Below are 25,761 nucleotides of genomic sequence, written 5' to 3' on the forward strand. Positions count from 1 at the left end.
CAGCCCCCGGAAGAGAGTAAGTCGGAGCCTTCGTCTTTTTAAAATTTTGCCCAAGAGTAGTCACAAAAAAGTTTAGCCTGGGGCAAAAGACTCATGGCTATCGTTCAAGGGTCCCCAGAACCTGACCCAATGCCTGTGAGACTTCGCCAGCCATTTCCCAGAGCAGAGTGGCCCGTGAGAAGTAGGGATGGTAGAGACATTCCTTGTGCGGTGGCCACTGTGTCACCTTGCAACGAGCTTACTTGGAGAAATGTCAGCTTGATGACCTGCTGACTGCTGAGGGGTAAAGGGATGGGGACATGTGCCTGCACCGCCGGGAGGACATCTGAGGAGTCGAAGGAGTCGAGGGTTCCTTGCACTTCAGGCTCGGTGCTGATGCTCCACGCCAGAGCCGTCGGCTGTGTGTCGTAGTAGGGCAACCTGGGCCTGGCACAGAGAGGCCTAAACACCAGTGGAAGGAGCGAACAGCAAGGGACCTATCATCAGCGATGACGGGCGGACCACCTCCTGTGAGGCCATGCTGTAGCCGCAGGTCCCGCTCCCCGGCCCAGACTCATCTGTGTCCCATGTACTTTCCCAGTGGACATTCAGCCAACAGAGACCAACCGTGCAGGGCCCTGTCACTCCTGGGGAGTGCCATTGGGACATCTTCTAGGTGTGCTCTGCTGAGAGACAAAAGACAGAGAGACTCCAGATGTGACTCGACCTTGTATGGTGAGTTCCACGGAGGAGGTCCCCTGCAGGTCCTGCTTCTCTGCTCAATCACCCCCATTCAGTCTGGTCTCACATCCTCTCGACCACTGTCATCGTCCTCACCCACCGTCTGTCCACACCACCTCTACAAAGCTCCGCGGGTCTGCATCCTCTCATCTCAACCCACTTTTCCCCCAAATGCCCCTAAGCATTCAGCCCATCTGGGCCTCTGGGCCTCTGGGCGTCCACTGCTCAAGAGGTCCTTGTCTGCTCTCCGGATCTCAGGACCCCTTGCCTCATCCCCAGCACTGTGGCCCTCAGCCTGGCTTCTCTCCCGGGTGCCAAGTGCTGATCTACCCATAAACCAACAGAGGAAGACGCACATCTAGATATAAACAGAATGTCCGTCCCGTGGCCTGGTCCAGGAGCCAGCTGGGGTAGACCCTGGCAGCGGCTCTGTGTCCGTGTGTCTTGGCTGAGCTTGGAGAGCTCAGGTCCCTGCAGGGCTGGAGGGACCAGCAGCAGACATCACAGAGCCCCGGGAGAGTCGGCCTCTGTCAAGGCCAAGGGCTGGCTGGCTGCAGAATGTCCCACCAAGAGCCTGGCCAGCCAAGGAGAGCTTTCTGTGCCCTGATGGCAAGTGCTGCGGCGCCCAGGTCCCAGGTTGGCCAGAGGATGGCAGGCCTGAGGCCATGCACCCCACACCAGCCAGTTCTGCCTTCTTAGCACAGAGCTTCCAGAACAGGGGGCTGGCAGCTGCCCCTTTGGGAAATCCACTGGTGGAGGTTAGGTTGAGAGCATGTGGTGCCCCACGGAGCACGTGGAGCTGGGCGGGGGTCTAGCAGAAGGGTTTCCCCGTGGTGATGTGGCCCAAGAAAGCAGGTCCTAGGGAAGAGTGGGATTCTGCAGGCTCGTCATTTAACCAGTTCTGTGGGCATCAGGTCCCAGAGTGGGATGCTGCAGGCTGCTGGGGAGAAGAGAGAAGGCAGGGAGATGGGCCCGGCTCAGGAGGATGGGCTGTGCTCAGCAGATGGGCAGGAAGGGAGGAGGCAGGTGGCTGGGGAAGGCTGGCCTGGATCTGGAGGCCATGAGCGCCAAAGATCACAGCGACAGACATCTTTGGCCGGGCAGCCTCCTTGCTTTGGGAGGCTCTCTGGAGCTCTGGAGACCTGCGGCCAGTTGGTCTACCCCAGGGTTCTGGAGCTTGGTTCAGCGAGAGGGATGGGCTGGAGCTACAGGGTGCATTCAGGAGGGATTCTGAGCTACACTTGGGGGACCGGCAAGGCGGGGCCCTCCAGCATCAGGTCGTCCACGTCGGCGAGGAGCTCATGTTCGCTGTCAGAGTTGGTGTGTTGGAGGCGGCGGAGGCGGGCCTGCAGCCACTCCTGCTCCTTCTTGAGCTCCAGGTAGGAGTGGGAGAAGGTGTGGAAGATGGACGTGGCCGGGAAGGCCATGATGAGGATCCCGCTCAGGATGCTGCTGAGGGCCACCATCTGGCCTGGCACGCTGCGGGGCACCATGTCCCCGTAGCCCACCGTTGTCATGGAGATGATGGCCCACCAATAGGAAGCAGGAATGCTGGTGAACTCCAGGACCCGGCCGGACTCATTCTCCGCCAAGTAGACCAGAGGGGAGAAGAGGGTGACCGCCACGGCCAGGAAGAGGAGCAGCAGCCCGAACTCCCGCGCACAGCGCCGCACTGTGAGGCCCAGTGTCTGCAGCCCCAGCGAGTGGCGCGCCAGGCGCATCACGTAGAGGATGCGCAGCGCCCGCAGCACGCGCAGCACCAGCCCCACCTTCTCCAGGTAGGAGCTGCTGCTCGGCGGCCTCTCGCCGTCCTCCGGGGGTTCCTCGGACACCGCCAGCGACACGTAGTACGGGGAGATGGCTAGGATGTCGATGATGTTCAGCGGCCCCTGGAAGAACTGGCACTTGTTCCGGGCCTGGACGAACCGCAGGCAGAACTCCAGGGAGAACCAGGCCACGCAGATGGTCTCCACCACGAAGATGTAGTAGCATTTGTGAGAACATTCGCCCTGGGGGGGAGAGCAACCAAAGGCAGGTGGGGAGAACCCCAAGGCACGGGAAGTGGGGAGACGGCTTCTCCTAAGAAGCCTTCCTGGATGGGTCAGCCGGCCAAGCTGTCCACCCAGCCTCCTCTTTTGCAGTTTCAGGTTGTGGCTGGTTGCAAGGCTGCTCGGCTGGACCTGACGCCACCCTCTCCAGCCTCGCTTGCAGCCAGCTGACCGACTCACCTATGGAGAACCACCTCTGGGCCCAGGGGTTGGGCTGCACACTCCCGGTTCCCTGCACCAGGATGCACAGGTGGGCCTGCAATGCAGCTCAGAATGGCAGGTTGGACCAGCGCTCTGGGGAGGATAGACTCCAGGTGGAAAAATCTGGGTCTCAGAATAGGAGCCGCCCACTCACCCAGGTCTCAATGGGGACTGTCTGCAAGAGAGATACCAACTGCTATTTCGTTTCCAGCCTGGCTCCGAGGGCTTCCATGTTACCGAGGCCAACCTTCACCTTGGCTGATGTAGCCGCATTCTGGGTGCCACACTACTCTGGTGCTGGCCCTTGGCAATGCTGTGAGTGAGTGGTGTGACCTCAGTTCACGGCTCAGGAAATGGCTCCTAGTAGTGCGATGACTTGCCTGAGCTCACAGACCTAGTAGATGGTGGTTATGGTGGCTGAGACCTGACCCCAACCCAGGTCTCAGCCACCATAAGCTGTTTCTGTAACTTCATCTACTGTCCCTCATTCTTTGAGTCCACAAAAATGGATTGAGGGTCCCCCGTGTGTCAGGCGTGTGTTAGCTCTTGGGGTAAGGTAGCGAGGGCAGCAGACCTAGCTCTGGGGGCTGGAGGGACCCAGGGCTGCAGTCCAGCCCCTGCCACATGTGGTGGTAACCTTCACCCGGCCATTGTCTTCCTTGCTGGTTCCAGCCAGGTGGGGCCCCCCTGGGGCCCCCCTGTGTTGCTGAGCTCCCTGCCCCTGGCTCCTAACATCTAACATGGTCCCACTAGCCTGTTACTATTCAGAGTGTGGTCCTCCAACCAAGGCATCGACCCCCCTCCCCGCATCTGCATTTTAACAGACTCCACAGGTAGTTTGGTGCACTCTGAGGTTTGAGAAGCCCTGCTCAAATGTGCCTCAACCTTGGCTGTGCCTTAGAATCACCTGGGAGGCTTGGAAACACCCTGTTGTCCAGGCCAGATGCCCAGAGATTCGAATTTAGTTGATCTGGGTTTTCACTTGAGTGGTAGAATTTTCCAGAAGCCCCATAGATGATTCTAATGTGCAGCCAGGGTTAAGAACCTGACGATCAATAACACACACAGAAGCACACACCTGATGGATGAGTGGATGGATGGCCAAAGCCCACTGCCCTTGTGAAAAGCAGGATGTTGACAATGGCAGTTTTTTAGATTAAAACGCTCTGAAGTGGAAAAAGAAATTATTTCTAGGGCTTGGGCCCAGAGGAGTTCTAAAACGCAATGTTCTCTATGTCTGACTGCGGGAGAAAAAGAAAGGGGCGGGTCCATCCCAGGTCTCACTGGCCTGTCCAGGGCCGGGCTCTGTTCTCCTTGACCTCTGTCTGGTCTGTGTAGGGTGGGAGGCAGAGGGAGGGCTGTTGAGAGATGGAGCCCAGAGCATTTGTGGCCTAGGTTCAAATCCCAGCTGTCCCACTTACTCAGGGGAGTCATTTGTCCCCTCTAGACTTCCAGTCTGTGCCCTGAAGGTTGGTGGGCACATGCAACCCATGCATATGAAGTGTTGACAGCACGCTGTGACTACTGGGCATGTGACCGACATGTCACTCAAGACAATAGCCTCCTGGCTCAAACGGAGGGCATCCGTGTCCTCCTCCTGCTGCTGAAGACTTTCTCTACCCTCTGAGATGGCTTCAGGATCCGAGGTCTGCTCCGGATCCTGGAAAGCGCAAGAGTTTGGGATCCTGAATCTCCAGTCCTGCTGTGTGACCTTGAAATAGTCCTTACTCTCTCTGTTCTTCAGTCTCCAATGGAGAGTTTGGGACACAATCGGAATTTTTCAAAGCTGAGACAGAACCTCTTGCATAAGAAGATCCCAGGGGGGTTTTGCAAGTGCAGGTTCTTGGGCCCCCACAAAACTGCCACCTGGGTGGGGCCCAGGAATGTGCAGGTTGGCAAGGCCCCCAAATGTGGAAGCACCCTGTCCTCCCACAGCCTGGCCCGGTCCCTCCCTGCACTGCAGCAGGGCTCCACCTGACTCCACCTGACCCTCCGCAGCCGCCTGGGGGTGAGCAGCTGGCAGCAGGCGGTGGGATCCACGGCTCCAGGGAGGGTGACCCCGCCCAGGCCTCATTGGAAGGAAACGAGGAAAGGGAAGGAAGGAAAGAAAAGAGGGTTCCGGTTCCTGTCTCTGGGGAAGCTGCTGGTGGCATTTTGCGGGGAAGGGCACAGCGCCAACTAGTCCCTAGTCTGTCCCTAGTCTGCCCACATCTTTCTGGGTCTGAGCACAGAAAACTCTGTGAAAGCCCCTCCATCCTAGGCAGGCAGAGCCCTGTGTCACCCTGTTCCTGGGCTGGCTCCCTGTGGCAGTGAGGGGGCCCTGATTCCTTCATTCAAGGAGAGGCACAGAGGCACCCCAGGAGGCCAGAGTGGGACCAGGGACCACAGGCCCCAAGTGGAACCGAACAAGCCCGATGCAGCATTTCCACCTACGGCATGTTCAGGAAGGGGTGGAGCTAAGCATTTTGATGGCAGGTGCCCTGGGCTGACCGGGAAGGGCCATGGGGGGAGTTTCGGGGGGTGGGGGGATGTTCAATGTTATATTAACAGGGGTGAAGGCTGCACTGCGTATCCGTGTGTTAAATGCAGCTATGGCTGGTGCGTTTCAGTGCACGTCAATGGTACCTGCAAAATGGTAAGGTAAAAATGATGAATGACAAGGAGGAGCGATTGCAGGGGAGAGGGGGAAGGAGAATGGCAGGACCTGGTGATTGAGCTGAGTCTTGGGTACTGGGGTCCACTGTACTATTCCATGACTTTGTAGATGTCTGAAATTTTCCATGATGAAAGTTCAAATGCAAGAAATTAAAAAGAAAATCCAAAGCCACAAGGAGATACCACTTCCCACCCGCGAGGCTGGCTGGAATCAAGAAGACAGCCCCCGGGAAGAGTGGGTGAGATCGTGGAGAAGTGGGACCCTCCGTGGCTGCTGGTGGGATGCTCAATGGTGCCTCTGCTGCGGAGAACAGTCTAGAGCTTCCAAGGGACCCAGCAGAGACAAGGACACACACGTCCACCCACAGACACTTGTACACAAAGGTCCCCAGCAATGTTACTCATCTCGGTGCAAATTGGAAACAACCGTGATGCCCATCAGCCACCAACGGGTAGCTCCAGTGTGGCACTCACGCATGCCGCACTCATCAGCCATAGAGGGGAACGAGGTACGATCCGCACCAAGGTGAGATGCACCCTGAGAAATGGCGCCAGAGAAAGAAGCCAGACACACGTGCTCGGCTCCATGCGTGTGAAAGGTCGAGGAAGCGCGGATCCGCAGAGGCGGAAAGGGCCCAGTGCTGGCCAGGGACAAAGGGGGGGTGGGGGTAGGGGTGGGAGGAGGTGCTGTGGGGTATCCTCCGGGGTGATGGAAATGTTCTGGAATAAGACAGGGCGATGGTTGCCAGCTCTGAGTGCCCTAACGCTGTTGAACTGTGCACCTTGAGGGCAGAAGGTTCTGGTAGTGTCATGTTTAGTAAGAAGGGATCCCACGTCCTCTCTGAGCTGGCCGAGTCGGGCCTGGTAGGCAGTGAGTGGGCCTGCAGCCTCGCCGGGCCCTGGCAGCTGCACCAGAGCAGAGCTGCTGTGCCAGCTGCTGCCCAGGCCTAGGTGGGCACGGGGCTTCCTGAGGGCCAGGTCTCTGCCGGGGTCTGTGGATGGGCAGCTGGGCAGACGCTGCAGGGCGGCGGTCAGTTCTGGAAGGTCCCCTGTGGGGGGCTCAGGGCCGACAGTCTGGACCTGGGAGCCTTCCTCTCTCCCTTGGTCTCTATGCAGCTCCTGCAGCTGCCTGTGCTGCAGGTGGCCGGAGTTGCCACTCTCTTGTACCCTGAGCTGAGTTCCCTGCGGGTCTCGCTCTCCTGGTGCCCTTGGGCTGCCCTCCCTGGGCTCCTTCCCACAGGCAGAGTCCGACATGGCGGCTCTGGCTCGGCCGGAGTCTCCTGGGCTGGACGTGCTGGCTCACTCCTCCCCAGCTTCTCCCTCCCTGTTCTCTCTCGGACCAGACGCCACCTGGGCCACCTCTCCCTCCTCTGGGCCTCTTCATGTGGCCCTGTCCCCAGGTCTCCTCTTCCTCTGCTCCCTCCTCGGTCTGCCCACCTCCCCACCCTGGGACGCAGGGCTCTGAGGCGTGGCGACCCAGTGGACACGGCTGGATGTGATCTGGGCCTGGGCTCTTGGCCCTGGGGGAGCCAAGGCTCCGAGGTCACGATGCTCCTCCCTGAGGAGGCCCTGCTCAGGACTGGCCCTGCAGGGCGCCTCAGTCCAGCCTGCCTTCCTCCTCCTGCTTCCCCGCCTGCTGCCCTGGCCTGTCCCTGAGGCCATCCTACCCGGCCTCCCACCCTCCGGGGGCCAGCTAGCTGCGGACTTCTCTTCCGCGGAGTGAGCGTCATTGGAGAGCTCCGGCCACTGAACCTCATGGCCAAGAACGGGATTACCATAAGGATCAAACAGGAGTCAGGGAAGGCCTGCACAGTGCTCGGGACACAGCAGGGGTCTAATAAGTGCAGCCGGCCCTCCTTACCCGCGGCTCTGTGTCTGTGGATCTAACTAAATTCAGATTGAAAATATTTTTAAAAAAGTGTCGTCTGCACTGAACATGTCCAGAGTTTCCCTTGTCATTATCCCCCAGAGGAGATGGCGCAGCAAGAGTCGACAGGGTTTATGGCGTGAGCAACCTGGAGGTGGGGTGTGAATCCACCGAAGGGTGTGTGCAGGTCACATGCGAACACTGTGCCATGTCACACGAGAGACTGGGGCATCCCTGGATCTCGGGGTCTGAGGTTGGTGGGGCGCCCTGAACCCCGTCCCCAGGGATCCCAAGGGCTGACTGTAACTCGGCTCCCCATCTCTTGGAGGTTCTCCCTGAGCAGAGGGTGGGAGGCCACCTCCCATGGCCTCCAAGATGGTGCCCTTGGCGATCACTAAAGGAGAGATCTTCGGGACACCAAGTCCAGGCAGAGGCAGGGCCTCTGGGGAGGACTGTGGACGAGGCTGGGTGGATGAGGTTTGTGCTGGGCTTTGGGGGGCTTGGAATGAGACCATGCAGAGGAGGTGGGTGTGCCGGATGCCACGGCAGAGGACGGACGGATAGCACTAGGGAAGGGGGGCCCGGCCCAGGGGTCAGGAGTAGAGCTTTCTGGCTGTGATCCAGGAAGGTGCAAGGGGGGCGTGAAGGATGAAACAGAGGAGCAGTGACCAAGTGTCGCGGAGGAGGAGAGGTGCAGAGCAGGGTGGCCGGATGGGAAGCCTGACTCATGAGGTGGAGGGGAGGGAGCTGGCTGCAGGGGCAGGTCCAGATTGCACCCGGGTGAGCTGCGTCTGCCTGACCCCACAGTGGCCCCCGATCTCGGTGCCCTCCTCCCCGGCCCCACCTTAGCCAGGTGCCCACACTTCCACCGGTCAGGCAAGGCCAGGGGCCCACCCCTGCCCCACCCCACGAGCCTTCTGGGCTCTTGACAAGCATCAGAGTACGTGGGGCAAGCCCAGACCCGGCCGTGCCCAGCTGCAGCTGCGCGGCCCCCCGCCCAGGCTTGGTGCTTGCTGTCTGCGCTGCCCCCCTCCCCGCCGACACCCCCATTGTAACTTGCAGTCTCAGGCCCAGACCCGGCCGTGGTGGCAGAGTTCACTCCCAGGGAAAAGAACACGGAAAGCTGCGTCCTTGGGGGACTCCCCCCCCACCGTGGAGCTCTGCAGGTCACGTCGCGGGTGAGTCCTGCAGCCGCATGGTTCCTCTGAGTGGGCACCAGCAGGGCCAGGCCGCAGGGGCAGCGGCCAGCGTGAGCAGCCAGCTGTCTGAATAGGGGCTCTCGGCCTCCTGTCCCCTGGGGGCGGATATGAAGTACACACACACGAGCGTCCAGCCGTTTATGTAAATGTGAGGACACAGACTTGGAAGAACAAAGACCGTCCTCAGCCTCTCCAGCTCTCTGGGTTATCGTCCCCAAAGGAAAACAGATCCTCTGCTGCGCCTCTCAGAGGGAGAACCTAAGGATGCAGCCGGGGACATGCTCCATCCCTTTGACCCAGGAGACCAGGCTGAACCCCAGGCGCCGGCTCGGGGCTGCCCTGCTCTCTAAGCCCCTGTCCCGCCTCAAATCTGGGTCACAATACGCTGGGCCCGAGTTTGCCCCCTTTGCCTTTTCTAAGCTTTGGGCTAGGGAGGCCCTGGCCCTCTCGTCCTCCAGCCTCTCTCCTGTGGAAACCCGGGCTCCTTCTGTGGAGGCTGGGGTGGGGCACCCTGGAGGACCGGGGTCAGCGGGTGCCCACTCTGCCTGGTCTTCTTACTGCAGTGCACACGGACATGTCCCTGGAGCACGGGCTTCTACACTACGGGCTTCGGTGCTAACGGATGACAAATGCTCGTCCTCTGGGGGCGGGCAGGGGGACAAGCTGCTTCTGAGTGGTTCAGTTGTCTTTATGAGGACAAGATGTTTACAGGTTGGACAAGACACACTTGGTTCCACAAATATTTATTGAGAGCCTACTTTGTGGGAGACACGGCTGGTCCTCCATGGGCCTCTTGGATCTGGAAGGGTCTCTGATCCTATGTCTTGCCCTGGGGTGTGTCTGTAAGGGAGGGACACTTAGGGGGACTGACAGCTGTTAGGAGCCCTCTGTGGCACAGGCTCCTTAGGGACGTGTGTGTTTTATCAACTGCCTATTATAACGCAAGCCCCTACACCAGGACGAGGAGCCCAGGAGCTCAGAACAGGGAGGAGTGGTGCTCTAAGTTCAGCATCGATGCAGTTCTAACTGGAAGCTCTCCCAGAAAAACGCTAGTTATTCCCTTCTGGGGCCACTTGGTGCCCTGGGGGCCTGGGTCTCCCCGACATAGGGGCGGGCAGGCAGCAAGTTTGCTCGGCCTCCTGGGGCACCATCACTTACAAGCCACCTCGTCTCTGAGTTCCCATCCTGCGAGGCCATCGGGGAGGGGACTCGGGTCAGGTGGCAAGGGGAGCACGGGGGCTGGGGATCCCCGCGGTCGCGGTGTCTCTACTACAGAACTGGAAGGAACCAGATGGTCTGCACCTCCGATTCTGCATCTGAAAATGGAGCTGGGATGCCCGGGAGGAGGTGCCTCAAGACTCTGGGGCCTGGACCTGGCCCAGGGCTCAGCACAAAGCGGCTGCCCAAGGAACCCGCGCTCAGCCCGTGGCCTGTGTGGGCCTTCACGGCGGTGCTGCCTGTCCTACTCAGAGAGGTGAAGGGACTTGCCTGCCTCACAGAGCTGGTAGGTGAGGCTGGCCTCGCTGGCCCACTGAGGCCTGGAGTGACTGTCAGCACCCGAGTGGGGCCAGGTGACAACCCTCAAGAGCCCTCTGTGGGCCTGTTCCTCCAGAAATGGCTAAAAATGACCCCTTCCCACTGCCCTGGCCTAAAAATGACACCAGCCACACTGGGCAGCACTCGCATTTCCTCTACCTTTAAAGAAATGACGACGCGGTCACGGCCCTGGGCGCCTGGGCGCGGCCACCTGGGCCCGTGGGGGCCACTCACCTTGTCCTCCTCGGCCCTGAGGTCGGGCATGGTGCTCACGCACAGGCTGACGGCCGTGGTGGCCACGAAGAGGACGGAGAGGCAGGCGAAGACCTTTCCCGGCAGCCCGGAGCGCGGGTTCTCCACCATGTCGCCCAGCTGCCTCATGCACAGCCCCCAGCGCGAGCTGCGCCCCGCGGGGTGGCCGGCCTCGCGCTGCCGCTGCAGGGCCTCCTCGCGGCGCAGCTCGGCCGCCTCCTCCAGCCTCCCGAGCAGCCTGCGCAGGCAGCAGCGCTCCAGGCTGCCCTCCGCGACGCCCCAGTAGGCCAGCTCCTCCCGGAAGGACAGCGCGCACGTGTCCTGCAGGAGCACCAGCTTCCCGGCCGCCAGGAAGCTCGCGATCACCGCGAAGGCGCTGGGGCTCCTGTCGAAGAAGAACTCCTGGGTGTCCTCGTCGAAGTCGTCGCACAGCTGCCCGATCTCCTCGCGGCTGCGGCAGAGCCGGAGCTGGCTCAGGCGGCTCAGCGGGAACGCGTCCAGCGTGCTCCAGGGCAGCAGGAACCGGTGGCCCCCGACGTTGACCAGGACTTCCTTCTTGAGGTCCGCCTCCGGGGGGGCCTCCAGCGCGCCCAGCCTCCGGGCCCTGCGGTAGTACAGGCCCTTGGCGGACCGAGTCTCCAGGGGGCCCGGCAGGAGCTGGCTCAGGGGGCTGTAGGAGCCACCGTGAGGGTGTCCGAGGCCCAGGACCCCATCTCCCGAAGGCACTGGCATGGCCGGAGATGTCCCTGCCCGGGAGCAGTGGGAGCACCTGTCTGACACCAGAGAAAGGGCAGGAGGCAGGGAGGTAAGGCTGGGGGGAGGCCCAGACCCCCAGGCCACCCGCTCCCTGGCTTTCCTGTGGCTCCTCCTGCACCCTCCTTCCCGATCCTCGACCCTCGTCTCCCAGAACAGCCACTGGGGTCATGGGGACTGGTCCTGAACTAGACAAGGTGGCCATCTGGGCTGTGTGGCCCGGGGCATGTGGCTTCGCCTCTCTGCTCTCAGCATCCTGCATTCAAATGCAGGGACTCTCACAAACCCGCAGGGCGCTGTCGGTAAAGAGAGCTGGTCGGGGTCCCCGCGAGGCTCCCATCCCTTAGGGACTGGCCACAGCCTCTCCAGGGCCTCTGCTTGCTCTGTGAGGCTGGGGCGGCGTGAGGGCCCACATCACGGGGCACAGGGAGGCTACGGGTGGGGTGCACTGGGAACACTCCAGATGCTCCCCAGTTAAGTGGCCCCGGCGGCCCCACCAGGCAGACGGGATTCCCCCTCCCTATAGGCGGGAAGAGGCTCAGCAAGGAGAAGCACCCGCTGCTGAGAGGCTGCTCAGGGAGGCTGGCTACTGAGGGGTCAAGGACATGGGCCTCTGCTTCCAGAGTCCTGCTCTCAGGAGAAGTTCTGTATGACTGCTCTGTCCCTCTCCTTGGCTTCCTCATTTGGAGGACCTGCCTGGGAGGGTGGAGGGCACTTCATGCTCTTCAGTGAGGGCTCTCCTCCATGCTGTCATTGTGCCATTGTGCTCTTGCCTCAGCCACCCTTGCTGTGTGACCTTGAGCTAGTTACTCCCCTTCTCTGGGCATTTTTTTTTTTAATCTGCAAAATGAGGGGACCCCTAATGCTCTCTCCATTTCACACCTATTTGGACAGCTTGACTTAGACAAGCATTTAGATCTAGCCCGTTCACACATCTAAAAAATCGCCTCCACAACATTTCTCATCCTCAGTATTCTGCAACCATTTCTTATGGTGTTCCTTCCAGCCGGAGCTGTCTCCAAAGCATCTACAGCCTTACATTTGCAGACACGCCGCAGTCAGGAGGAGCAGTCAGCAGCTGATGGAAATAAAAGTTCCTCTCAGTTCAGAGCAGGCTGGACTCTGGTGGATGGTGCAGAGTGACTCACGCCGGTGTAGTCCACACTGGCTGGCCCCACGGCAGCCTGCTGTGCTGCATGTGTCACTTTGCTCACAGCGTAGGACCAGGGGAAGGAGCACAGCCTGCAGAGGGGACAGTGCTTGAAATCGGGGAGCGCTTACCCATCTTGCTCATTTCCCAGGTGCAGAAGCCAAGGCCCAGAGAGCTGCGGTGACTTGTCCAAGGTCACACAGCATATCCAAATCCAACCCAGATTCGGTTTCCCAGCCTGGGGCTCTGCCTCCTCTGCACTCACAACACACCCAACTGGGCAGTCGACTGCCCCCAAACAGCTGGCAAGCAAAGCTGCTTCTAGAGGCAACGTCTCAAAACAGGATCTCCGTCCTGCGCCCCACCCCCGCCCGGCACCAACTTCTTCCCCTGAAGTTCAGCTCACCCTCTTGCCTCACGGAGCTCATTTGCAGCGGCTTCTCTGCCAGGCAAGGAGAGCCCACAGCCCAGTGGCCAGGAGAGGGACGGTTTGTGGTGGGGACGAAGGGAGAAGAAAATTCCAACCCCAGCGGTTCCCGGCAGAGTTAGTCTCTCCCCTCTCCCCCCCCAGGAGCCGGAAGTTCATTCATTGTGCTCTCTCTCCTGCAGCTGCAGAAGAGCCCCGGGGGGGGGGGGGGGGACGTTAGAAGGACCCCGAAGTCCCCCCTCCTGAGAGGTGAGGGTCTGAGGTCGCGCTGAGGAGCTGGGCTTGTTGTCCTGCCTCAGCCGCCGACTCTCCAGGTCCACGGGGACGGCCAGCATGGTCCTGCGGGGGCGGGGGGGGGAGGGCTTAGGAGTAATCTGTCCATCAGCCGGAGCGCTGCTGCTCTGCCAACCGCCAGAGCTGTCCTCCCTCCTTGCTAGAGCATGGAGCAGGAGAGGCTGGGCACCGCGGGGCCAGGGCATCTGCAGCTTCCTGCACCCGGGCGCCCTGGGGGTGCCTGGGGCGTGTGGGTGATGCCCGGGCTGCCCGGAGTTTAGCTGCTGTTAATCAGCCCAGGCCTGGGACCGGGTGGGACAGACAAGCCTAGCCTCGGAGCCCTGGCTGGGGATTTGGGAGGCTGAATTCCAGAATAGGAACAGGAAGACTGTGAGCTCCCCAGCTCCCGTGCAGAAGGCTGGGTGACCGCGGGCCAGAGAGTTAGGTCCCCTGAGCCTCAGTTTTCTCGTTTGTAAGAAATAGAGGAATGAGAGGAGTTCGGGGCAGATCAGACCTGAGTCACTAGAGTAAGCTCCCCTGTGGGTTAGCCCTGTGTGGGGGAAGAGGAAGATGCACACATCCAGGGCCCGCAGGCTCTACCCCTGCACGGCCTTGCTGTGTGTCCTTGGTGAGTCACTTTACCTCTCTGGACTCTGTTTTCTCACTGGTCAAATGAGGACAGTTGCGCCAGTAAAGGCTGAAATCACAAAACCCCGCCTAATGGAGGTTATACATCTGTTCTTTTAATTTGCTTAAGAGGTTTGGAAGCCCAGACTCTTGGCCTCTGAACATAGGTGATCTTTGCCCCTCCAGTTTAGCGCTGAGGCCGGCGGCTTGCCCAAAGCCCCCTTGCTGGTGAGAATCTGAGCCAGGTCAGGTTCCTCCTTAAAAGAGACTGGGTTCTGTCGCAAGGAGAACCCAGGCCCAGCCCCTTGGAAGGGCTGTGGAAATGCTGGCCTCCTTGGACTCCCTGGCCTGGGCCGGGGGTGAGGGAGTCCAGGCACAGTGAGGAGCCGGGGGCACCGGTGGTCTTCGGTGGTGTCCATGAGCCTCGGGTTCTGCAGGAGGGGTTGGGGCCTGGCCCCGGGCGGCACAGCAGGAGGAACAGAGACGTCTCTGAGCCGGCTTCTCGGCCTAGGCCCCACGGCTCACTCCCCTCTGCTCTGCGTGAGGCTTAGTGTCACCAAACACATGTCCCAGCCTGAGGCCCTGGGTTCAGAGCTCCTGCCACAGAGATTGTAGGCATGAGCAGTAGCAGTCAGGCCCTGCCTTGTCCCCTCTCCACCCCGTGACTGCTCCAATGGCTCTCATAGACCAGACTCCAAAATTCTCTGCCTCCTGATTTCTGCCCAAAGGAGGCCCCTTGATTGTTCATCCTGACTTAGCCTCTTGGGCCTGAGAACCCCTCCTCTGTCCCTCGTTCTCTGAATCTGCAGGGCATGAGTTCAAATCAAGAATTTGCCACTCCATGCTGGGTGGCCCTGAGCCAGTGTCTTTGCCTCTCTGGACCTCACTCTTCCCACCTGTGCGGCTCTCTGTTGACGTGACCTTAGCTGAAGGGCCCAGGCCCCGTGTGGCTGGGACTGTCATCTCACCGGCTCTCTCCCAAGCCCCCAGGAAGGTCAGAGAGAAGCCAGGAGGAGTCTGCCCTCAGAAAACCCTTGGAAAGGAGAGCGGCCTCCGACCCCGTGCCCCCGCCCCCCCCAGGAGGGGACCACTGCCCCCGCCGCAGCCGCTGAGGACTCCCAGCCCAGGGCTCCGTCCCGGCTCCAACCCTGGCCAGCACTGCTGTCAGCTGGGGCAGTAGGGCCCTTCACCTGAGCCTGGGGTCCAGGCCACCCCTGCCCAGTCCCTCCCCAGGGCTCCCTAAGTCGTGGGCAGCTTTCGGCTCAGTGCTGCCTTCCTTCCCAGGACCCTCCCTCAGGTGGACACGACCTTGGCTCTCCAGGAAGGTACCCAGCCCGTCCCTTCCCCACAGGTGGGAAGTCCAGGAGGGGACACTGGGACATGCCCCACTCACTCTCCTCCCAACAGAGTCTCCTGACACACTTTCCTAGACAGGCCACTGTGGCCATGTGCTACTGTCCTGTGGCTGCTGCGACAAGGAACGCCAATGTCGGCAGTGCCACTCAAACAGCACAGGTGTCCCCCCCCCCAGCTCGGGAGCTGGGAGGTGCAAGGGTCCCCAGGGGGTGACATCCGGGTCTCTGGGGAGCCTCTGCCCTGCCTTTTCCTGCCTCAGGCCACCCGCATCCCTCAGCTGGCCGCCCCTTCCTCCGCCAGGGCCGCGTCCTCTCGGTCACTCCTGGCTCCCCTCCTGCCCTCCCCCTCCTGGGCCGCGGCCTCCCCCCTTTCCCCTGTAAGGACTTCTGTGATCACACTGAGCCACTGGATAATCCAGGATTGTCTCCCGATTTTAAGATCCTTAAATAAATCACGTCTGCAAAGCCCCTGGCCCAGGAAGGTGACATTTACAGATTGCTGGACGTCGTTGGGAGGGCATCAGTCTGCCTATCAGAGGGGCCAGCATCCTCAGAACCCCGGACCTGGCAGCCCAGGAGACGCTCCCTGCAGGTCTCTTGGCACGTGGGGCGCCCCGCGTGGCCTCCAGGACCAGACCCCGATTCACAGTCCAGGACACACCGTGGAGTCCCCAGCCTGGCCACCTGCAGGGACCCTCTCCCTCAGCGTCCCTCAGGCCTTCAGCGGCGGAGGCGCTCTGGCCTCCCAATTCTCTGGGGCCAGCAGCAGCCTCGATTCTGAGTCCTCGAGCGCTTCCTGCCTCCCTCCTAGGCTCCACCCCCCACAGGAGCTGCCACCCACGGCCCTTCCTTCACCCCCCCCCCAGGGACTGTCCTCCGACCAGGCTCCCCTTCGCTCTGCAGCTGTGGCTTCTGCCCTCCGTCACCATGGAAACTGCTCTCCAGAGTGGCCACTGACCTCCCTGTGCCCAGAGCAAGGTCCCTGTGCGCCCTGCTCACGCTCCTGGCTCTTCTGCCTGCCTCCCCAGAGTCCTTGGCCAGCCCGGCCTCCCCGTCCATCCCTGGCGCTCCCCATTTCTGCACCTGTCCCCTCCTCCCATCTTGGTTGCACCCCTCTGGAGGTGACGTTGTTCCCTGGACAGTGGCTGAGGACACACGTTTGTGCCTGCAGTGCCCAGCTCTGTGCTCCCCACTCAAATTCCCAAACGCCTCCAGCTACACACTTCGCCTAGCAAGGCCGGGGACGACCCTGCGCCCAGCCCTCCTCCACTGTCCACCGGGGTCACCGTCCTCTGCATCCGCTCTGCCTCACACAGAGCAGGCACAGAAACCCTGGGGTCCCAGTAGCTGCCCCACTCCCTGCACCCCACCTCCGCCCACCCAACCCCATACCCTGCCCTGCTCCTCCTGGATCATTCCGGCATATTCTGGTCCCTTCCGTCCCTCTGTCCTTTCCTGGTCTCCAGCTGGGGTCTCTTGTCCTCGCGTCCTCTGAGGAGGTCAGATCCAGACTTGTGCTTCTTGAGTTCTTCCCACGATGCTGTGACATCCCTGGGATAAGACCCGAGCGCTCACCCTGGCTGTGTCACCGTCACCGTTTCCCCTCTAGCAGGGCTCTGACTGTCCCTGTGCTGGCCACACCCCGGAAGCCGCCCCTTACACCTCGGCCCCACCGTGCGCTCTCTGGGCTCCGCGTGCCCTGTTGTGGGCACTCCTCAAACTCCTGCTCCTGGTCAGTGCCCAGCTTTGATGTTCCATCCTGAGATCCCCCCCACCCCCACCCCCAGCTCAGCGCCTACACTCCATTGTCACTTCCCTAGTTCTGCACCTCCAGGTGTCACTCTGTCCCCAGTGGGAGCCCTGTGGCCAGGGCTGGTCCTTCCTCACCCGCAGGTCCTGGGCTCCTGACCCTGCTCCCTCCGTGACGGGACTCGGCAGGAGCCAGCGAGGCCAAGCACCTTCACCTTGTGGCCCAACAAAGCAGCCACCTGGCCATGAACACTATTTAACATGTTTTATTAAGTCCCTGTCATGAACAGATTTCAAAATGACACCCGAAGACTGCAAACAGGTGAAGGTTAGATGCAGGCCTCGGTGACCTTCAGGTATCGGGTCCCAGCTAGTGCAAATCTGGACTTGCCCATCTCAGGCTTCCTACTCCTGGCCTGGCTTCCCCTGGGGCAGGGACGCAGCCCCAGAAAAGTAGTCTGGGTGGCAGTTAAAGTCCCGGTGACGTGGCAGAGTGGCTAGGAGCCCAGGACCAGCTTTCAAGTCCCCGGGGGTGGTGGGCAGGCTCCTTGGCTCTGAGCCCGTGTCCCCATGTCCAAATTGGAAGAAAACTTATGCTTTGGCCACCTGAGACTCCACCTGAGACTGCACGCCCCCCACTTCTCCACCCCAGGACAAAGCATAAAGAGGAGGGGCAAACATCACCCGGGCACTCGCTAGCTGCAAGGGGAAGCCGCCCCCTTGGGGATGCGTGCTGAGTGCCCCTCCCGTGACGACTTGGCATCTCCGTCACTGTGGTTTCCTGTCAAGCCTCCGGGGGTCCAGGGACCCGACTGATTTCTTTAAGAGGGAGAAGAGGATGTGCTGCGATGTGACCGAGAAAAGGCAAAGAAACGTCACCTGCAGTGACCCTCAGTTGGACCTTGGTTTTGTTAAAAAACTATGCAAGATGTTTGGAGTCAAGGCAATTGGAATATGAGGTGGACATCAGGCAGGATGAAGGGATCATTGCCCGCTGTGCTGGACGTGGGCATGGTTCTGTGGCTGTGTGGAAAGTCCTCCTTATTTTCCTGGATGTCCTTAGGGAAGGAAGCATCCGGGGTGCGACGTCACGATGTCTGTGATTTGGAGTGTGGGGGGTCGTGTGTGTGTGTGTGTGTGTGTGTGTGTTCCTGCAGGAAGCCAGTACAACAACGCGCTGGTGACCCCGTGACTGGGTGGTAAGTGGAACAGCCATGTGGTTTGTGCACTTGTGGTTTTTCTGCATGTTTGAAAAATGTCGTAATAAAAAGACGCCAGCATCCAGAGCAAAGGGCGGGAGCCAGGCCCCCTGCTGTCCCCAGGCGGAATAAGAGAATGCTCCATTTGCTCTCCCAAGGCGTCACCGGTCCCAACAGAGAGGACGCAGGCACTGTGGGGCCCCCAGAGGCCTCCAGAGTCTGGACTGCCCGTCTGTCCCTCTGTGGGAGTGGCCGCCCTGACAACCCTGCCCTTCTGGAAACCCACGGAGGACGTCTGGCCTGCTGAGGAGCTGCGTCTTGCGCTGGGATAATTGTGGCTTGAGCAAGCCTCTAAACAGGAAGCCGGGCTGCAGCCGGTGGGCCAGACGTCCCCTCCCTTCCCAGAACAGGAGGAGGGGGGAGGCAGGGGGACTGCACTGTCCCCAGACACCTCGGAAGTCATGACGGGGAGGACGAGGACATGGAGCCGGCCACATTGCAGACTCCAGTGGTGACGGACAAAAAATAGTCTCTGGGCTTGAGCAGCTTGCGAAGTCAGGCCACTTGGAGGCTGGTCACCGTGACCTGGCCGTGCCCTGGAGCTCCGCCCTCCACAGCGGAGGTTGTTAAAACAAATGGAAACCCAGTTTTTAAATTCAACCACAAGGTGCACTCACGGCACCCTGTCATGGGCCCCGACCCGTCGCCTTCCCACTCTCGCGCCACGGCCAGGGCGGCCTGTTTCTGCACTTTCCACCCGCCGGCCACCCTGCCTGTCCTCCTTGCTGATGCTTCTCGCACCCACCTGACCACGGCCAGCTCCTGTGCTGCGCCTGGGGCCTTCGGCTTGCCGTGTGGGGTCCACCACGTGAATACGCCTCCACGGCCTGTCCTTCACGACGCTTCGGGGGGTCTTCACCTGGACAGAACCCCGGCCAGCAGACACGCTTGTGCTCCGTCCACGGCGCCTTGAGTGCTGAGTGAGCTGGACACATGGAGGATCCGAGAGGTCGGCTCACGACTCAGGATGACCACCCTGCTTCAGAGGGGAAGCTCCTGAATGCGGGCCCACAGTGCCCCTTCCCAAGGCGGGGGTCTGGACCCCTGTTTTGCCCCCCCACCCAGCCTTGGGTCACCCCTTGGCTGCGGGAGGTGCCTGGATCTGGGACCTGGGACCTGAGTGTGCTTTTACTTCAAGACCATCATGGAAATCACAGAGCGCCTCAGTCCCCCCAGTCCATTCTGCATGACCCCGGGGGTCCAAGACTGTGTTCAGGCCACTCCCAGTGGGGTCTGTGGCCTTGGCCAGTGGTCAGACCTCCCTGATGTCCTGTGACTGAGGTGGCAGTTGCTGAGACGGCTCAGAGCCCCCCAGTGCCACCTGCCCGGCGCCTGCTGCCGTGACCCTGCTGCCCACTCCAGCCCCTCCTCTGTTCCGGTCTTCTCCCACCAGCCTGTCTGGCAAGCGGCCTTCCTGCCAGGTGGCCTCTCCTCCCAACCGGTGCCAGGATGCCTTTTAAATTAACTTAGACCACATCCTGACGGACAGAGGAAAGGGCGTGTCCCTTCACCCCTCCTCCACGCCCTTCAGTCTCCCACCCCAGACACAGCACAGTCTCTAACTCCTCAGCCGGTTTCAGAAATAGAGATTCTAGCCAGGCACAGTGGTGGCCCACGCCTGTAATCCCAGCAGCCCCAGAGGCTGAGGCAGGAGGATCACAAGTTCAAGGCCAACCTCAGCAACTTGACGAGGCCCTGTCTCAAAATAAAAAAGGGCTGGGGAGTGGCTCAGTGGTTAAGTGCCCCTGGGTTCAATCCCCAGGTCCAAAAGTAAAGGGAAAAGACACAGGAATTCTTCGCCCCTGCCCCTGGCCTGGCTTGCATGGTGCAGGGTGGGTCGCTCTCTTCTGCTCTGTCTTCTGCCCTGCCCCCTGTGCCCTGCCTTGTACCCTGTCCCCCATGCCCTGCTGGTCTTTCCTCCCCGGGACGCGGACTCGCCTGATTCTCTTCAGTAGCCCAGAGTTCTCTCCCGCCTTCGTGACCAGCCCTCTGCCGGCCCCTGCAGGAGGACGGGTCTCATTTCCAGTCCACCACTGTCACAACCGACAGGGCACGTCTACACACATGTCTCTGTGCACAAGTGTCCGCAGGCCACTCCTGGCCCACGACGGAGGGGCAGAGGCCAACTGCTTCTTACCCTGATCAACAGTGGCAACTGGCCTCCAAGGGGCTGGGCCAGCTCCCCCTCCGGTGGCACCTGAGCAAGCGGAAGTGACCCACTGATCACGCCCCTGGGGACGGAAGCACCTCCCCAGGCCTGGCTGTGCGTGGGAATGGCTGGGGAGCTGGGAGGCAGTCCCAAGAGTGGACCCACGCCCGGGGTTCTGAGCTCATCTGGAGGTTCTTGAACCTCTCCCCAGGGGAGGCTAGGGTGTGCCGGGCAGGAGAGCCACGACTTTAACCTCACCGGAGCTCAGCCTGGGCAGGGGTAAGTCCTGCCCCTCCACCAGGAGCCCAGGCACCACCTTCCCACCTGCCTCTCCGCCTCCTCCTCCTGGCCCCTGCTACTTACTTCATACCCCAATCTCTGGTCGCACCAAGTCCCCTTTGTTTCCCAGAGGTGCTTGGTCCCCAGCCATCAAGGTCGCCAGCCGTCAAGGTCAGCTGCACCTTTGCCAGCTCCTCCTTGCCCTCCCTGGGCAGCTGCTGGGCAGAGTCCCCCTCCACCTGCACACACACACACACCCCTGTAACACCCTGCGGACCCAAGGAGCAGGCTTGCAAGAGCCCCTCCTTAGCGTCTCCTCCCAACTTGGCCGTCGCGACATCAGCTTGCAACTGGTCAAGGTAGGGGCATTTAGAACAGGGTGCCAGGGCGCCAGGCAAACATACGGGAGGGAACTTTCTCCCCAGAAATCCAGCTGTTATCAGTTGGCCGGGTCTCCCCTCCCTCTCCTGTCCACTCTCCCCTCCCAGGAAACTGGTCCTCAAGAGCCCATCTCAGTGGCCAAAGCCTGGTGGCCATCTCTGGACAGGAGAGCCACACGGTGTCATGGAAGAGGGTGTAGGTGTGGGGAGCAGGGCCTTTCCGTCAGTTGACGTCAGAGCACCTCTGGGGCCCAGGTGGCCGGCTGGCATGGCTTGTGGCCCCCCGGCAGCTCCCTGCACACCCTTGTCGGGCAGGCTGCCTGGGAGGTGCTGGGTGTCAGTAGGTCCCTGGGGAAGGGACAGCCAGCTGGCACCGTGTCGGGACATGGGAGTGGCTGTGGTGGTGGCTGCAGTGTGGGGGGAGGACGTTTCTGCAGTGTTGGTCCCAGGAGTGGAAGCTACTCAGGGTTGAAGGTAGTGTTGGGCCCAGGAGGCCTGTGCTGGTGGCCTGGGAGCCTAAGGGGTGGGCACAGTGTCGGGGAAGCAGGCCCCTTGCAGGGTCTCACTCTTGGAGGCCTCTTCTTGTGTCCCCTGGAGCCGCTCTGTGCGCCCCCCCGACACACACACACACAGGGAAATGGTTCCACTGGGCAGAGTGTGGGGACATCGCATTGCCTTCCTGGGGAACGCTGGGCTCCGAGGAGCTCACGGGCTCTGTGGTTGGTACCGGCTGCTCCGCAGACACCAGCTGCCTAGACGGGCCCCTTCCCAAAGAGACCGTCACACGGACAGCTGGTCAGTCAGCAGGATGAGACATTCCAGTGTGAAACTGGCCAGTGGACATGAAGACGTGAAGCTGGTTTCCCCCCGTGGTCTGGAGACTTCCTGGCTTTGAAGCAGCAGCGTCCACTGGGTCACTGGGGAGCTTCAGGGCCTGGTGTGTCTGGCTAGAGGTGCCTGATGGAGGCAGGGAGGCCTGGGGGGTGTGAGGGCCAGGAGGGGCAGGAGCTGGGGCCTCGGGCAGGCGGCAGGATGAGGACGGAGCCTGGGGTGGCATTCGGGACGGTGGAGGGAGCAGCCAGGCCCAGGGCGCCCCGTCCTGTGTGCCTGGACCGTGTGACAAGGCTGTGAGCCTTACTGCTCCCAGGACCCTGATGGGAGGACGGTCTAAAGTAGGACTTGGGTGGCCCGCGTGGCCCGTCCTTCCTGTCACACAGGCTCCGCGGCGGCCGGCCAGGAGATATTTATACTCCGCTCTCGGGGGACCAGGTGCTCTTGTTCGGCTCTTTCTCCCCACATTCTGAGGTTGACTGGGTGACTGGCCGATTCTTCCTGGTAGAGATGAACAGGGTTTCCATCGGTCAGCAAAGCAGCCCTCAGGTTGGGGTCCCTTGCCCTGGAGAGCAGCCTTGGATTTCTCTCCCCAGAGCTCTTGTCACCGTGTTCTTCTGAGCCTGGGAACGCTCAGGTCCTCAAGTGCTTCTGGAACCGTCCACCACCAGTGGCCCCTTGCTGATGAGTATCTGTGTCCACTCTCTTTGTACAGGGACAGTTTTTTGAAAACTGATCTTGACCCTTTTTCCTAATAAGATCCGCCTGCTGGAGACTCAGGGCAGACAGGGCCTCAGGGTGCAAGTGGCACTTCAGCCACCAAGGGTGACCCTGGGGCTCAGCTTGGAGTTGGTGCAGTGCACCCAGGGGTCAGATCCCATGGTTCCCAAACAGACCATTCTGAACCGAGTGGCAGAAAGTGACCACTTGAGATGGATTGAGAAGAAAAAGTGGCCCAGGTCCTGTTGGCCAGGACTTCCGCGGGGCCTGCGAGGGCCTCAGCTGGGCGACCCAAAGCTGGGCGACTTGACCATGGGGCAACCACATGTACTGCACTCTCGGGCTGAGCCTGCTGGCAGGACGGCCACCAGGCTGGGTCCAGCAGGACGGTGGGCCATGGGCCTCCCTGTGGCTCCCCTGTGGTGCCTCAGTGCTCTAGAGCCTGGTAGGGCTGCACGGCCCTTTGCCAGCCAGCTGAGAAGTCGCACGTGCCAAGCACTCTCACGCCCACACCCGGAGCAAGGGGCCCAGGCCTTGAGGAGCCGCGTGGGACCTGAGGTCACCCGAGAGCCGCTCCTGCTCCACAATTCCCAGCCCCATGGTCACTGCTGATGGCTCACAAGGACCTGTGTCTCGTAGCAAGCCCCAAGGCTTTCCTTAAAAAATATTAACAGTGTCCACTGGACACGTTGGTGTGAGCCTCCATACACATCACAGCAAGCACCGAGCAGGCCCAGCCCCGCCGACCTCCAGCCTCACACAAGGACGCGAGGCCTCAGCCCTTTGGAGCCCCAGGCGCTGCCAAAAGGCAAGAGAGGCAGACCCTAAGTCACGCAGCTCCTGTTCCCGGGCGCTCCGGGGCTCGCGGCCTGACATCTTCTTTTGGTTCTTCCCGTCTCAGGATTCCACGCGACCATGACGGAGAAGAAGCCAAGGAGGCCAAGGAGAACGGGGGCCTGAGGCCGCACCTGGTGGTCTCCTCCCCACCGAAGGGCGAGACGCGGGCCCTCTTCTGGGTTTGCGTTGACACCTCTCTCCTTTCAATCCAAAGCTCAAGTGCTGCCTGGAAATGGAGTCTGCAGCCCCCCTGGGTGGACCTCCATTCTTCTGGCTCTTTGGGGGTAAGTTTTTCAGAGTCTCTGGAACTGTTTCCTCGTCTGTAAAATGGGACTGATACTAGTTTTTTTTGGGGGGATGGTGGTACCAGGGATTGAACTCAGGGGCCCTTGAACACCGAGCCTCACCCCAGCCCTACTTTGTATTTTATTCAGAGACAGGGCCTCACTGAGTTCCTTAGCACCTCAAAGTTACTGAGGCTGGCTTTGAACTCCCCATCCTCCAGTCTCAGCCTCCCGAGCCCCCGGGATCACAGGCCTGAGCTGCTGTGCGCTGGCAGGTCTGATAATAGTTTATTATCTCTACCTCCAGGAGCTGATAGGGGTCTGATAGGATTCTGTACGCTGACACCGCAGGGCGTGGCGTGAGCTGGGAGGGCTGGATTAGTCTCACTGGGCTTGCTAAGAACTTCACAAGGAGATAAATGGTTCTTAATTGTTTCTGATATCCTGCCACAGCATCCTGGGTGAGCGGGAGAGTGTGTGTGTGTGTGTGCACCCACGTATCCCATGTGCACACGCGTGTGCGCTCCACCAGAAGCAGAGCCCGGTGTCCTTGCTGAGACTCTGGTACTCTCTGTCCTGCCCTTCGATGCTCTTGCTGCGCCTCAGCCGTGGTGAAGATTGAGAGAATCTAGGACAGTGAATTTCCTCAGAGGGACGAGAAGGTCACAAGGAAAGTCTGCTGCCCTCCACATCCTCAGTGTTCTAGAACAGGACTGAGGCGAGTTTGAGAAGCTAAAAGCAATTGGATAATTGACCTGTTTTTTTTTTTTTTTTAATAAACGCAGGAGCCCTGTTCTTCGCTGGAACACAAAAATGTTTGTGACTTTGAAAAGAAATATTGTCTGACTTGTTTTGCCGTCAGCAGAAATGCTGGCTTCGCTCCCGACCCCTCCTAGCGAAGCCACCAGACAGGACAGACAGGCCTGCCCTTGGCGTTGACAGGGAGGCTGGACCAGCAGCCAGGGCTGGGGAGGCGGGTTAGGCCCTCCTGGGGTGGTGGCCTCCTGGGGGTCACAGCCTCCTGTCCCAGGACCCCGACAGGCTCAGACACCCTGGCGGCCTCGTGCTGTGGGAACAGCAGCCTGGGCCTGAGGAGTTGGGTGGAGGGTGGCTCCCGTGCAGGGGTCAGGTCAGTCCTGACCTCCCTGAGCTGGGGGACCTGGCGTCAGAGCTGGCCTGGATCGGGCACGCAGTCCGTGACGGATGGATGAACACGGACACTCTCGTGGGTGGGTGGACCCTCCTCCTGCTGCCCACACTGTCTGAAGGTCATGAGCCATGGATCTTCTCTGAGCCGTCCGTTTCCTGGGCAGTAATTAGATACCTGCTTGGACGAATTGGTTGAGGATTTGGGGTCCAGTTAAGGCATCTTGACGTGCTCTGGACGTTAGATGTGACAAAATCTTACTGAAAAAAGAAGGTGTGAGAACCGCGCACCATGTCCATAGCACAGTCTGTCTGGGTTGAAAAATGTGTGCATGCACGAATTCCAATCACAGCTCCCCCCAGATATTGTCAAAATGGCCACTGAGGACGCAGGCGGGTCTCAGGCTGGGGCTCTCGCTCTGTGCGGTGCTCTTCCTGGAAGATTTCCCATGTTCCTATGACGACGAGTTGCCTGGGTGATGTGCGCACAGTAGGAACTTCCTCTTCATGGCTGTGGAGGCTGGACCCGAGACCCGGGAGGCAGCATGGTGGGCCCTGATGGGGCCGCTCCCCAGGCTGCAGGCTGCCCGGCCTCTGTGTGTCCTCACGACGGGGAGAGAAACCCTGGAGCTCTCTGGGGTCCTGTTGTAAGGACGCTGACCCCCTCCGAGGGCACCACTTGTGACCTGATCCCCTCCCTAAGGCCCCCTCCTTGGACCACCGCAATAATTTCTTTCATTCAAAACTACATTAAAAAATACAAACACACACTCACAAGGACACCCTTTCTGTCTTGTCACACACGTCGCCAGGCCATTCAGAGTCAGATGGCTGAGATGCGGCTGCCTCCTGTTCATCATGAACTCAGGCCTCTCAACACTGAGCCATGGTTCATGCTATTCCTTTACAGGTGAGGAACCAGGAGCTCAGAGAAACCAAGCAACTTGTCCAAGGTCGCACAGCAGGAAGGGAAGTGTGGGCGAGCTTTGGACAAAGACATGCAGAGCCCGTGCCCTTAAGCTTCCCCTGTTCGGCTGCATCCTCATAAAGACAAAAAAAGCAAC

The 25,761-nt window shown here is 60.5% G+C and overlaps 1 protein-coding gene and 1 long non-coding RNA gene across 2 annotated transcripts; one reads left to right on the forward strand and one right to left on the reverse strand.

Annotated features, from left to right (window-relative positions):
* Window positions 1-1,496: 1,496 nt before the first annotated feature.
* Kcng4 (potassium voltage-gated channel modifier subfamily G member 4) lies at window positions 1,497-20,316 on the reverse strand. The gene is made up of 6 exons (XM_046435276.2): window positions 18,817-20,316; window positions 16,456-16,614; window positions 12,788-13,147; window positions 12,271-12,473; window positions 10,461-11,251; window positions 1,497-2,729 (listed from the first exon to the last, which is right to left on the reverse strand). The coding sequence occupies exons 5-6, from the start codon at window positions 11,208-11,210 to the stop codon at window positions 1,956-1,958; spliced, it is 1,524 nt and encodes a 507-aa protein (XP_046291232.1). The 5' UTR covers window positions 11,211-11,251; window positions 12,271-12,473; window positions 12,788-13,147; window positions 16,456-16,614; window positions 18,817-20,316; the 3' UTR covers window positions 1,497-1,955.
* LOC124086532 (uncharacterized) lies at window positions 20,311-25,761 on the forward strand. Its single transcript, XR_006849823.2, has 3 exons — window positions 20,311-20,499; window positions 23,332-23,551; window positions 24,005-25,761. It is a non-coding gene; the product is annotated as an uncharacterized LOC124086532 (long non-coding RNA).

The sequence above is a fragment of the Marmota monax genome, unplaced genomic scaffold (genome assembly GCF_021218885.2).
Source record: "Marmota monax isolate L192 unplaced genomic scaffold, Marmota_monax_Labrador192_F-V1.1 WCK01_AAM20220418_F8-fsc00024, whole genome shotgun sequence".
In the NCBI taxonomy this organism is placed as follows: domain Eukaryota; kingdom Metazoa; phylum Chordata; class Mammalia; order Rodentia; family Sciuridae; genus Marmota; species Marmota monax.